The sequence below is a fragment of the Betta splendens genome, chromosome 22 (assembly GCF_900634795.4).
Source record: "Betta splendens chromosome 22, fBetSpl5.4, whole genome shotgun sequence".
Taxonomy (NCBI): Eukaryota; Metazoa; Chordata; class Actinopteri; order Anabantiformes; family Osphronemidae; genus Betta; species Betta splendens.
The window spans coordinates 3,403,346-3,417,029 of NC_040900.2; the positions used below are offsets into that span (position 1 = coordinate 3,403,346).

At 48.7% G+C, this 13,684-nt stretch overlaps 2 protein-coding genes across 3 annotated transcripts; one reads left to right on the forward strand and one right to left on the reverse strand.

Annotated features, from left to right (window-relative positions):
* Positions 1 to 4: 4 nt before the first annotated feature.
* On the reverse strand, positions 5 to 2,217 carry trmt5 (tRNA methyltransferase 5). The gene is made up of 5 exons (XM_029139272.3): positions 2,121 to 2,217; positions 1,393 to 1,979; positions 1,154 to 1,278; positions 431 to 1,070; positions 5 to 279 (listed from the first exon to the last, which is right to left on the reverse strand). Exons 1-5 carry the CDS (start codon positions 2,159 to 2,161, stop codon positions 215 to 217), a joined length of 1,458 nt encoding a protein of 485 aa, XP_028995105.1. The 5' UTR covers positions 2,162 to 2,217; the 3' UTR covers positions 5 to 214.
* A 51-nt stretch (positions 2,218 to 2,268) lies between these two features.
* Positions 2,269 to 10,972, forward strand: slc38a6 (solute carrier family 38 member 6). Of its 2 annotated transcripts, none has more exons than XM_029139994.3 (16): positions 2,269 to 2,526; positions 3,395 to 3,525; positions 3,641 to 3,714; positions 3,799 to 3,851; positions 3,974 to 4,013; positions 5,872 to 5,950; positions 7,749 to 7,834; positions 7,903 to 7,961; positions 8,032 to 8,103; positions 8,438 to 8,497; positions 8,704 to 8,783; positions 8,853 to 8,953; positions 9,030 to 9,154; positions 9,406 to 9,550; positions 9,816 to 9,910; positions 10,057 to 10,972. In XM_029139994.3, the coding sequence occupies exons 1-16, from the start codon at positions 2,434 to 2,436 to the stop codon at positions 10,138 to 10,140; spliced, it is 1,377 nt and encodes a 458-aa protein (XP_028995827.1). In that variant the 5' UTR covers positions 2,269 to 2,433; the 3' UTR covers positions 10,141 to 10,972. The 2 variants fall into 2 exon arrangements, with proteins under 2 accessions (XP_028995827.1, XP_028995828.1); XM_029139995.3 differs by having other exon boundaries at positions 2,271 to 2,526; positions 8,441 to 8,497.
* The last annotated feature ends 2,712 nt before the right edge of the window (positions 10,973 to 13,684 follow it).

A 13,684-nucleotide genomic window follows, 5' to 3' on the forward strand; every position in this document is an offset into this window, starting at 1 on the left:
CTGCTAATCTGTCCATCATTTAAAGATTTATATACAACTTAGAATATTGGCAATTATAGTACATTCTGCTGGGATCAGATGTACGGTCAATTATTAAACCAAAGGGTCATGATGGCTCAATATCTGTGGTAAAAACAATAGTAAAACACAGTCTGAAAAGAAAAAATAATCTAAAATATTTCCTTTTGGCCGTCTTAGTATAAGGCTGGTGTATTTATGATGGCGCATCCCGAGTTTCTTCACACTTCTGTCTTTTTGGTCTTGGTTCTTCTGAAGTCTCTGTAGATTAAGAAAATACTGTTTAGAGTGCATCATAGTTAAACTAAAACTAAATATGTCTAATTATAAATTATAAAGAATGAAAATGCATCACAATTTAGAGTTAGTCATAATTGAATTATGCCTTACTGTACTGTAAATCGAGACTCGCCTGTATGTTCAGGATCACTGCTGAAGAGAACCTCCTCAGGGAGCGTGAACCTCACACACATCATATCCTTGTTGGGTGCTACATTACGCACAAAATGCACTGAGCATCGCCCTTCGAGAGGGAACCCAACACTGTGGGAAGCCCTCTGCACCACGTCCTTTTCAGGGTTGTCGTCTTTGGAGAAGCCGTAGCAGTGCACTGTGGGTAGGTTAACGTCACGGTGCGTCTCCTGCTTCAAGAGGCCTTTAAATGCATCTAGAAACTCCAAAGCCAAAGCAGGCAGGTTCATCACCACATGCACACTGGCGTTTGCCTTCAGCAGCGCAGGCATCTCCTGCTTCATAGGTCCCTGGATGAACACCCTGCCATCCAGGTTGAAGGTTTGGACTCTGCTCTCCACCTTGTTGAGTTTGCAGTTGTGCTGCAGCCACCGGTAGGACTCCGGGTTGAGGTCATTGGCGAACACGCTGGCCCCAGCGCGGGCAGCTGGAACGGCGAAGGGACCAACCCCAGCGAATACGTCGAACACCGTATCGCCACGTTTGATGAGCTGCACCACGCGCTGATGCTCTGTGCTCAGCCGAGGGTTCCAGTACACACGGGAAAAATCAAATTCATACGTTACCCCGTTTTCTTTAACCTGCAGCAAAAACATCAAATGTCTGGATTAAAAAAAAAAAAAAACAAGTACCATGAAATACTTGTATGTATGATGTAGCTTACTTTTGCAATCATGTCCTCCTCTCCAGCTAAGATCTCCATTTTGAAGTTGCGGTAGGTGGAGTCAATTATGTTGGTCTTATTGACCACGCAGGTAATGCCAGAGTTCTTGTCCATGATGACCTGACCTGCAGTTGAAGCAGCAGAAGATGAGACTTATCTGCCTACCTTCATTAATCATGTTTTCACTGTTTATAGTCCATTCATGTAGCTTTTGATTAGGAAAAACTATTTGCGCTTACCTATGAGGTTCTTGTACGGGAGCTGATGGTCCCTCAAGTTCATGTGTGCGATGTGTCCCACCCGGCTGAACCCAGATGTCACATCCAGCCCCTGAGGGAGCACAGCCTCCAGCACTTCCTCACTCTTCAGGTTGTCGTAGCTCAGCTGAAGTTCATAGTAGTGGAGCTCCTGAGGGACACTGAATGACCTCAGAGCCTCAGCTTCAGCCTCGTTGAAAGAGTCTGGCGAGCACACTCTGTGGGGGTCCAACAGAACCAGACGAAAGTCACTACTCTGCTCTTGATCTTGTACCACTCTGGGAATCCCAGGGCGCTGGATGGTGGACTTCCTCAGGCTCTTCACCACCTTGTTAAGGACTCCTGTGGGAACCCGCAGGGCTGGGACGGTAATTGTCTGCTTGAAGGCGTCTTTGTCCAAGGACGTCATACCCCGGACCTCTTGAGGGGGTCGGTAGAGGTTAGCTTCCATTATGGGCTTCACAGGAAAGTCAGCACACCGTGATGCTGCCGAGCAGAAGCTCAGGTGTACAGGAGCAGAGACTGCGTTTCGTGAAGCTCGTACAGATGCGAAGACTCTGCTGAGAAGCCTATAAAGACACGACTCCTGCTATTATAAAGCGGAAACGTGAAAACAAACGACTACATTTCAAACACGACGTCAGTTTTAACAAAAACTAATAGTAAAAGCCATGAAAATGAACACTTCTGTTGTTATTATCAGAACTAACCTGAACATCCTCCGTTCACGAGCACGCTTGATTTGCGTCATCAATGATGGACGGCTGCCGAATGCTGATTGGACAAAGGAGGGCGTACTCGCATTCTGATTGGTCGTTTTTCCACGACATCGAATGTGCGACGGAATGACGTTGACACAGCAACAACAACAGCTGATAGTTGAGTGGAGCAGAGTAAAAGTTATCGATTTAATGGAAAGATGGTTTCGTAACCTCAGACGACACACTAAGAGATGAAGTTGTAACATAAAAACGACAGCGACAGTTTGTTTATTGTAGTTTTAGGAGATTTTTAGAGTAGAAGATGAGTATTGATTCAAATAGCAACGCTGATATTTGCACTGATTGTACCACTCAGGACACCGACGAAAACGAAACTACTTCTTTATTAATAAATGTAAGTATAAAAACAGCGCAAACCTGCCCTTCCTAGTAAATGTGTGATTTTTAGCGACTTAGCATCGACCTTTTAACTTTTTCTATTTATTTAAAAACACCAAAAAATCTGCACCAAATGTTTGGTCGTGGTGCTCATCACATGATTCATATGAACTTCCTTTGTTTTCTGATGGCGTTAGCACTTTAGGAAAATGTCCACCCCAAAGCAAAATTAAACTATACTACCTAAAATACTGTTTGTACTAGGCCTGTACATAATATTTTTCTTTTTTTTTTCTTATGTTAATTTTAATCTCAATCAAAAGACGCCTTTTCAAACATGTGCTTCTGTGCTTCTTCTACTCGATTCAGTTGGATTGTGCCAGCTATTGTTATTGTTGGTTTACTGTTTTGTCTGATGAGGAACAAATACACCCTACATCCATTCAGAAGGTACCCTATGGGGTACACCTTTCACTACTCTAACAGGGTCCGTCTGATTCACGGGTCTGCGGGTCGACCTGATTTTGTTGTGACACCGACACCAGAACTGCCACTTGTTCTCTGCAGGATATCCCCTATTAGAGAGGTCAAGCTGTTTGGGCAGTTCCCCTTATCCTGAGCTCAGGCAGCTGTCTCACAGCCAGCAGCTCAAATCCCACCTCATCCATTCACATTTCCATCCCATGATCCTGCATGCCACTGCAGTGTTGTTTTATGACATTCATCATCAGGGCTGGCCAGTTGTTGGGAAAACTGTCAAGAGCGATATTCATAAAGCTCTTAAACAAGCAGTCAGATTTCCTTCCTTTCGCTTTTATTTTTGAATCTATTGTTTCTATTTTTTTATGTCAGTGATTTCTATGTAACCTCTGCTCGCTGTGCAGGGATCTGTGCAGAGCAGAGCCAGAGGAGCCTCCTTCTTCTCCTCTGTGTTTAACCTGATGAATGCCATCATGGGCAGCGGTATACTGGGTCTAGCTTATGCCATGGCGAGCACAGGCATAATTGGTTTTTGGTAAGAAGTAACATATTTTGCTTCACAGTAGTATTTAAATATAACATCTAAAACATGAACAATATAAATATACTTAAACACTTGAAAGTAATTAGTTTGTGTCTTTTCTCCGTAGTATCCTCTTGACGTTGGTGTCCAGCTTGGCAGCATACTCTATACATCTTCTTTTGAAGCTATGTGACCAAACAGGTGAGACGCTTTATTTGAAACACCCACACCAGTTTTCTGTTCAGCCGGCTTCATCCTCATCGCTTTATTTTTTTACTCTCATAGGCATTAACTCGTATGAAGACCTCGGTGGCATTGCCTTGAAATATCCAGGAAAAGTAAGTGCTGACTTTTGGATTAATGTGAGCTTGCCCTGTAAAAAATGAATTGTCACACTTACATCTTTGACGTGACCTGTGAATGTGATCACCCAACAGTGTTTTCTTTTACATTCTTTTAGGTTCTTGTTGGAATTGCTATTATAATCCAAAATATTGGTGGTAAGTGAGCCTCCATCTCTCTGTTCACGCTTATTATGAATGACACGTTAAATTCAAAGCAATCTTGTTGTTTTTAGAAAAGCAGAGTTAAGGGTACTAAGTGCAGCAGGGTCAGCCTCTGGACAGTTTGTTTTGGAGGTGAGACAGTGCCTCCTACTGGTGATCAGGTTGCTCTGTCTTGAAGTTCACTCTTTCCTTTCTGTAAGGGTAGTAGGTGGAATCGCTGATAACCCCTGACCCTGCAGCCGTTGTCTCCTCAGCCCCCTCATCTGGGCCTGAAACCAGACGTCTTGTCTAATTGATCACTGATGGTAGAGCCACTCCTCGCCCTCTTGAGTGTTGAGTAACCTAATGGGGGTCCCTTTTATTCTCCGCTCCTCCCCTCAGCTCACCCCCCGCCGTCTCCGTCCCTCCCTTGGCCACTAGCGTCGCTGCTCAGACAGTGGAGAGCTGAGGTGATAGCTCCTCTCTAGTCATTAATGGCACAGCTGAGTGGATTATTGCTGTGCCCTCTGGTATGTTTGTGGTTTTCTCAGCATGGGGCAGTATGTGAGAGAGTGTTAGAGCCAGCAGTCCAGCATGCATCTGTCTACACCCTGGGCCCCTTTTATAAGAGTGCAATTAGCCTCACTCTGGGTAAACATTCATCTGTACTGCCAAAGGCTGATGGGCCAATTGACCCTAATTACTGACCAGCCCAGGGCTTTCACAGCCTGCCTCCCTGCTCTCTCCTAATGAAATGAAAGTGGCTCTGTCTTCTGTTGAACACACTCTCCCAACTATTTACTGACCACACACAGGAGGTTTAAACAGATTTTCCTTGAGCTTTACATACGTGTTTATTATTAGAATATGTTTTCTTACCATAAGGCCAATAACACTTGCTTTTCTCCACTCAAGGGCCTTTTTCTGTATAGAGATGTAAGTATTACCCCATGAAAGTCTTGTTCTGTGTAGAGTAACCATCAACCACCATGCATGAAACTAAAACATTGCATCACGCTTGTTGTGTTTGTGATCCCGGTTGGTGTGTTCTTTAGTTTCTATTGCTGGCAAAACTGTTGCTAAATCCCGACAAATGCTGCCTCAGAATATTCTTTTATTGACCGATGGCATCAGTCATTCTGTCCTGGTGGCTGTGTGGGCCCAAAGGGTTTTGGGAATTTTCTTCTTTAAACAAATGCAGGATCTGAGGGATTATGGTTTAGTGCGCAAGATCTCCCCCCAAGCAAAAAGGCCCCGGCTAAGTCCAGCCGTGCCTGGCTTCACACAATACCGTCAGATCTGACCACACACTGCATCTCAATCCCTGTATCCACACTGAATCCAGTCCTCTTCTCCTGGTGCAACTTCCATCCTCCCATTTTTGTCTTTTTCTATACGGGCCATTCACCTCAGGAAGTGACCTCGATCCCACCTCTGATTGGCTAGAGGAGCGTTCTTGGGACTTTGCAAAACCCATCAGATTCCAATAATATCCTGTTTCCTAGTGAGGTGGAGAAGGGGGGAGAAATACCTGGATTAGCGTCAGAAGGCATTATTGTTAGTATAACTCCCTCCTCCCTTCCACACGTCTTCATCCTGGCTGCTACCCGTGGTCTCCAGCAGTTGGAAGATCTGCATAATGTCTGCTCCTCTGCACCGAGGGCTTTAATGGTGATCCCCTTAAGCTGCCTGCCCCACCCCTCTGCATTAACTCAGCGCTGAGGTTCCCCCTCCTGCTGGAAAACACACACGAACCTTATCACCGGTTGAGATTGTTGCAGCTGATGCTCATCTGTTGTGTTTATTCACTAATTTGCTGATTGTGTACATTTTTTTCTATTTGTTATAAACTGTGTTTCCTCTGTCCACCCAGCTATGTCATCCTATTTGTTCATCCTGAAGTTGGAGCTCCCTGCAGCCATAAAGGGCTTCCTGACCCCAGACAACACAGGGTGTGTATGCGCAGCTCCCTCCGATGCCCATAAAACACGTTTGTCTCAAATCTGTCACAGCTGTGAGTAAAACCGAGCCATTCCTATAAGTGTGCTGCACTACGATAACGATGAGCCATTTGTTCCCATGATGTTGTAGAGTGCAGCGCTCGCCTTCAAATAAGTCAAACCCGACGTTTGTGCGCCACAAACTGGAGTTACAGTAGTTGAGCAATTTGAAACATATGAATAATGGGGTGGAAGAACGTCTCTCACCGAACCACAGGACACGACGAACGCTCCGTTACAGGGAAACTTGTGCTCTGTGCTGTGCAGTGCGAGAATTATTCACAGGAAATGTATTCATGATACAGAGTCGTTCATCACCCGTCTGCAGCAGCCTGTGTCTTTCCCTGGCGTTCGTGGACGAGGCTGCAGCTCATCGGCCCTTACAAGACAAGTCCTGGGCCAAGAATGTAACTTCTGCCACTTTATTATTGGCCACACTGGTTTAAGCAGAGGTTGTAGCTGCTCTTAGCCTGATCCATCAACATCTGAATCGTCCGCACACAGCTGCTTTGTATTAGTTCTCTCCTTTCACCCCCAAATCTCTCACACATGTTCCCCGGAATCAGACTGATACAAGGGGATATCAGTTTTGCCATTCTAATTACAGCTTACTGCTGAGGGAAACAAAACAATTCTGTTAATGAGTGGCTTTGGGATGTTAACAGACACGCTCTCGATTCCATCAAAGCCCGAGTCAACGAGTTGCTTTGTATTAAAATTAGCTTCTTCTTTCTGGCTCATTTGTTATAATGCGACAGAGCGCGCTGGCGTGGTGTTTGTCTCTGCCAGTGGAGTGGAAGGTTTGTAGCTCTGTTCAAACTCCACATCCACTCCTGAAGACGCAGACAGCTGTGGATTTAGGTTTGGCCAGATTTATGCTGATCTTTAACACTATGTGGAAACTCGCTGGCGCTCCGAACTGAGAGCTGTCCCACGTCTTGTTTACAGCGTGAAATGTTCCATATTTCACGGTTCTTCTCTGTATCCTGCAACCTGAGCCTCCAGCAAATGGATCCTAATAGTGGTGGAGGTTTTTTTTTTTCCACATCCTTTTGCCTAACTCTGCTTTAGCTTTGACGCTAAGCTGTGGTCGAGCGCTCCGGCTAAACTTAGCTTAGGGTGGAGGTGATTAGACGGGACGGGGCGGGGGGTCAGCGCAGACATCCAGTTACGGGGCAAAAGCGGTGCCGACGCGGAGACAAATTCATCAGCGCCGACGGTAACATCATAGCTGTGAAACTGCCAAGCGGGGGTCAGTGGGTGTTGATGTGGCCGGAGCAGGTGCTGCCGAGTGTGGGAGCCCCATAAAGAGCCGTGGAGCCGGCCCCTGGTGGGCCCACGCTGCTCTGCGGCATGCAGCAGCGCCAGACAGCGCCGGCCCACCCGACCTTGACCCCGCCGGAGTCAGCGCGCCTTCCACATGTGTCACCTGGACCCGCCGCTTCCAGCTCCATAATCCCAAACAGAGCGCCAAGGCTGGTCCTCAGCGAAGGAAAATATTATTCCCCCTCCCCAAAGAAATGAGCCCAGTCAAATGTGGTCTCATCTGATGGAGGGACGCGGCGTTTGCATGTGAATTACATAATTGTTATGGTTTGTGAGCACTAAAGCTCTTAATTCCTACCACATGATGAATCTGTCGCTCCGCATTTGAGCACGAAATGGAGACAAATTTCCAGAGCTGCTCCGTTCAAAGCGCTGTCCCTGACATGCGGGGGCCGGGGGCTCACGTCCTCTGCTTGTTTTGCAGAGATGCCTGGTACGACGACGGCAGGTGGCTTTTGATCCTGGTCACGCTTTGCGTGGTTCTGCCGCTCGCGATGCTGCCTAGAATTGGTGAGTGGACTGATCAGAGCGCTGGCGGATGGATTTTCTGCCCGTTGACGCGTCTTCTACCGTCACAGGGTTTCTGGGCTACACCAGCAGCCTGGCCTTCTGCTTCATGCTCTACTTCACAGTTGTGGTGAGTCTCAACGCTTCTCTCCTTAATGAGTTCTTCCACTTGTTTTATACCTGTTGTGTTGTTTTTCCAGGTTGTGGTCAAGAAGTGGTCCATCCCCTGCCCGCTGCCACACAACGCCACTACTCCCTCAAGCACCAATCAGGTATCAGTCCCAACTCCTCCACCTTTGCACAGGTGCACACATACAGGAGGTAGCGTGGATGTGGGCGGTTCCACGGAGCAGAGACTGCTGCACAAATGGAGCGAACACTCATGTGTTTGTGAGCGTTTCTGGATGAGGACCGGGGGGGGTTTAAGTGACCTTGCTGGACCCTGGAAATGACTTCTGACCTTTTGAGATTATACAGACCATAGGATAACTCCAGACCCAGTTTAAGATGACTTAAATGGTTGTTTTACTTTGTACTGCTAATTTACCTGCGTGTTCCTTGGCTCCTCTCAGACATAACACACTCCATCCTGTGTTGTTGTTTCAGCAGACGTCGAACTCGTCCGACTCAGAATGTGCACCTAAGCTCTTCGTTCTCTCCCGTGAGGTACGTGCCGTGTGTGAGTATGTGGGAAGTGGGACGTTGAACGTAGGTCTGGTGCAGTTTTCACCCTCAGCCTACAAAGGACGGTCTGCACCGGTGTAGAACCCGGGTGCACTTAGCAGCAAACACGGAACCCACATGTAAATGCAGAGCGCTTAAAATGCGACAGCCGCCGATCCGCTAATGGTGCTGTGACTGACGTGTTGCAGAGCGCCTACGCCGTCCCCACCATGGCCTTCTCCTTCCTGTGCCACACGGCCGTCCTCCCCATCTACTGCGAGCTGGAGCGGTGAGCTGGCGTCTCCTCAGCTCTTCTATCTGTCTTTTTCCCCCCTGAACGCCTCCTCCTGTCTCTCAGACCCACGAAGGCGCGGATGCAGAGCGTTGCAAACGTGGGCATCAGCCTCAGCTTCCTGGTTTACCTCGTCTCCGCGCTGTTCGGCTACCTCACCTTCTACGGTAACGGGGACGTGTTCTGTTGTCGTACGTTGAGCTACATGTCACCTCTGCTCACGCGCCCCGACTCTTCCTGCAGCTCATGTGAATTCCCAGCTGCTGCTGGGCTATGACGCGTACATGCCGCGCGACATCATGGTGGTGACTGTGCGACTCGCCATCCTCTTGTCTGTGCTGCTCACGGTACCGCTCATTCACTTCCCTGTGAGTAAGAAGGAGAAAGTACCAGGATGTTGTGGTTTGGATTCTTAACTAAATTCATCCATCTTTTTAAAACACAGGCCTGTATCTAATGATATCTGGATTGAAGTATACTGTACATTATCTTGTGCTAAGAGCCCATTTGTTAGCTGTTTATATGGAGGTTATGCTGCATGGTGACCTCTTCCGGGGTCCTTTTATACCCCCTGTGAGGGTCTTTATCTTACAGCAGCTCTGTGTGTGTGTCGCTCCAGGCCCGAAAGGCTGTGATCCTGCTCCTGCGCGGCCGACGTCCCTTCTCGTGGCCGGTCCACGTCTTTGCAACTCTCACCATCCTGTGCGTGGTGCTGGTCATGGCCATCTTCGTGCCCGACATCAGAAATGTTTTTGGAGTAGTAGGTAATGAAAAAGAGAACTGTGGCAGATGATATTGTCGTACAGCACGAAACTGCTATTGTGTTGATCTTTATAGTGTCTTTATTAGACATTCGAGTGTGCTGTGAAATACAAGAGACTGTAAAACTGGCTGAGATGTCAGTCATCTACAGATATTGATCACATTGGCCAGAATCTCCGTATCTGTTCATCCATTTTTAATATGAAGCTACCAGACATGTATCACATTGCCTGGGTAGATCAACTGTCTTCCTTGTTTCTTTTACAGGATCAACAACCTCCAGCTGCCTTTTATTCATTTTCCCTGGCGTCTTCTACCTCAGGATCAGCAGCCAACCCCTCACATCCTTTGACTCTGTTGGGGTGAATCTACACTTCCATCATGTTAACATTTTGACCATTTTCCTCTTACTTGCTGTTGCTGATCGTGTGTGTCTGTGTCTGTGTCTGTGTCTGTGTCTGTGTGTCTGTGTGTCTGTGTGTCTGTGTGTCTGTGTCTGTGTCTCCAGGCTGTACTGCTGGTGGCTTTCGGCATCGCTATGGGAGTCACCAGCTTCACTGTCATCATCCTGACATGGGTCCAGAGCTCCTAGACCGTCCGCCTCTCGCTTTTCGAACAAAGGGAAAAACTGAAAACCAAAGAAACCGAACACTGCAAATAAAATTCATCTGCTGGATGTTCCCGCACATTATTCAACCTGTCAACAGTATTATACAAAGTGCTACTAAATGTATTTGTTATATACTTTATATTTTTCATATCATAATAATTCCTAATTCCTCATTTGTTTTGTTTTTATCCGTCACTCAGCGGTTTCATTTATCACTTGACTCACTGTGCAAACCTCAGGTACAAATACTGCCGCTGCTTCACACGCTTCACTGAACCTGACCAAAATCGAGCCCCGAGCTTCTGTTTGGACCAGTTAATTACAATATCCTTACTGTTGTTATGATGTTAAACAATGTTATTCTTCAGTTTGCGGGCGTCCGGTAAAAGGGAAATCGTTTGTGTACTAACTTGTCAGTTTCCTCGTGAATGTCTTTATCAGTGTTGTGGAAAGCTCATCTGTTTGACATGTCATGGCTGCGTGTTTGATTGGCAGGTGCAGTACTGGCTGGCTCCGTAGCGCAGTGCTGCGGGTTCAGCCTGTCGCTAATGAAAGCCACATGCGCGGTACGTTTCTAATCACGACGCTGTTTACATTGTCTCCGTGCTGCCTCTGGAACCTATAGCCACCCGACCGCTGCTTTTAATGTAAGGGATTAGGCCGAGCAGCCCTCGGGTCCCTGCAGAAAGCAGCATCTGCCCACCGCTCACGCCCCCAAAAGGAAGAAACACTCTCCTTCTGCCTTTTCTCACTTCTGTAGAGAGTTGTATGAAAAATGTAAGTAAAAGTATGGATGTGAGACCTTTTAGACGAATCCCCATGTGATGGCTTCATTTATTAGATGCTGTTATTATTGAATTAATCATTTAATACATCGGTGTGTAATCAGCTGCAGCTGGACACACACACACACACAGCAGCTTCATGTAGGGCCATAAATCTAAAAGATCATGAGATGTTTAATTAGTAGAGAAAACAAATGTCCTGCCTCAAAAATGTAAAACATGAAAATGCAGAACGGCTCCAGCCTTGTGTAACAGGAAAAACCTCCAGCACAGAGACTGAACTTCCAACATCAGAGGAGCTTTGTCTTATAATGAACTGCTTAAACGGAAGCACAGCAGAAGTCACATTAATACGTTTGCATCACTTCCAACAAAATCCCCTTAACTCAGACGTGACACTTAAAATTGAAGCCGTGACCCACGAGCCCACAAATCCTGAACCACTGGTTGACTCGAGAGAACGTATTCATCCAGTGCCACAGCCGTTTAGTTGGGTGTAAATCTGAACGCTCCCCTCTCGTGCCGCTGCGCCGTCGTCCTCCTCAGCACCGAGCCAACGCCGTGTTCTGGTTCAGGCCACCGACCCAAAAGCTGCACGAGCGCGCCCCCTGCCGTCCGGCCGCGCGCAGAGCGAGTCAAAACCCGAGCGGACGCTCCAGGTTCCGCCCAGTTCGATCATGTGCTGCGAACAAGTCCACGTTGACTCGGAGCAGAGCTGCTTTTACGGACGCCTGTTCGGGCCGTGGGTCCCGGGCCCACGATGGGAGTGTTTTTGTTTGGTTAAACTCACTCACGCACTGGGCCAATATCCAGCCGCATGACACCGCCGACTCCCAGGGTCCTGGGATGGAACGAGGCGGAGGAACGGTGGTGGGCTGGAATTAAAGCCCAGTTGGCGGCCCGCGCTCTCGTGTTGTTGTAAGAGGTGTTGCCTGTGTTCTTTGAAAATTGTTTTCTGTTGTTGCAAATCGGGATTTGTGTGTAACAGCTGGCTCTGATCCGCGTGTCCCTCCTTTGGCCTTTGGCACAGTTTGATGTTGTAATGGTGGATGACGCACGTGAGGCCGTGGAGGGCCGCGCCGCGCCGCGGCGGGGCGGGGCGGGGCGGGGGGAGCAGCGCTCCGTGGATCGGCCCACGCGGCCGTCGGAGGACGCGCGCCCACATCTGCTTTCTGTTCACCCGCGTAATCTCGCTCACCAGGCATTCCTGGCTGAAAGGTGCTTCAAGGGTCTTTTCACGTCAGCCTTTAAACGCTGGCTGGCGTGATGAGTGGCTTTTCTCCTTAGTCACGGTGGCGGAGAGGCAGTTTGGCGAATGCCATCGATACGCGAGTGTCACCGCTGATGAAGTGCTCTCCACCCCCCACCCCCCCCCTCGATCCGGTGTCTCGCCGTTAATTGATCTCCACGCTCCATCAGTAAACACGCGCTTCGTGTCGCCGTGGAAACAGACTCTCCAGACGAACTACACTTTATTATTGTATTTATCTGTATTGTATTAGAAGGAAGCGGATTTATCTTGCACAGAAGCGTCTCACGGGTGTCGGGTACATTTTTGACGTCGTCATCTGCTTCTGCTTTTCAGTTTGTCTCAAACAAGTGACGGCTTCACTCGGATGGCGGTTCGTCTGCTTCTGCACAGCTGATGTGCGGTGACCCTGTTACAGTCTACTCGTTACCTGCCCTTCACAGGCAGAAATGGCGTGAAATGACTGCTGTCACCATAGTCACCACACAATGAACTCCGCAGCCAGAATGGCAGCGATTTCATACTGTGAGCGTAGAAATGGAGGTCAGGAGCGAAATGAGCCTCCATTAAATAATGCTTTATGGTGTTTGGAGCGGATGATGAGCGGAGGGTGCTGACGGAGGCCTGGTGGTCAGCGGCGCAGTATGGGGTTTTGGGGGGGGGAGTGGAGGGGGGGGGGGGGGGGGTCTCGTCTGTCTGCAATCCCATCAGCCCTGGGCTGAGCTCTTAATGCGGCCCTGACGCCTCGCTGGCGCAGGGGCCACGCTGCCTCACATCTGGAGCCAATTAAAGTTGAGGGGCTGTGACAGAGCCCCCCCCCCCCCCCCCCCCCCCCCCTCCCCTCCCCCACCACCAGCACCACCACACCATCACCCTCCTCTACTCTCTGTTCCAGTGTCCAACGCAGCTCCGACCACTCTGGCGGCTACATTCCTCCAGTTTAAACACAATGCTTTTGTTTTTGTCGGCCCTCCGTACGTTCTCGGAGCCTCTGATCACGTTTGAGTCGCTCTTCTGCCCCATTTTCTTGTTCCTTTGCGCTGTGCTGTCACTGCTGCAGAATAGAGCCACGTGGTGGAGCCCTGGCAATAAACACCACTTGTGAATAAAGCACATTTAGGACCGTATCAGCTTTTACAGGTGTGATTTATGCAGCGCCGCTGCTCCCAGTGCTCCCAGTGCTCCCAGTATGTGCATTGGCTGCGTGGCTCCGTGCAGCTAAGGAGAGTTTGGCGTCTGGGGATCAAGAACCGGGGGTTAGTTCTGGTGCTGGGACCCAGTGACTGATTGATGTGATGGAGTTTGTGGCAGCAGAGGGGGCTCGTGGTGGGAATGATGGTGGTGGGAATGATGGTGGTGGGGAGGGGGGGGGGGGGGGGGGCTTTTTTCACCGAGGTCAAACGAGCTGGGAACCGGCTTCACCGTGTCTGGGCCATTCTACCCTTACTCCCCTCTGGCCTGTTGGGCACCAATGCTATGGTTCATTAGCCGC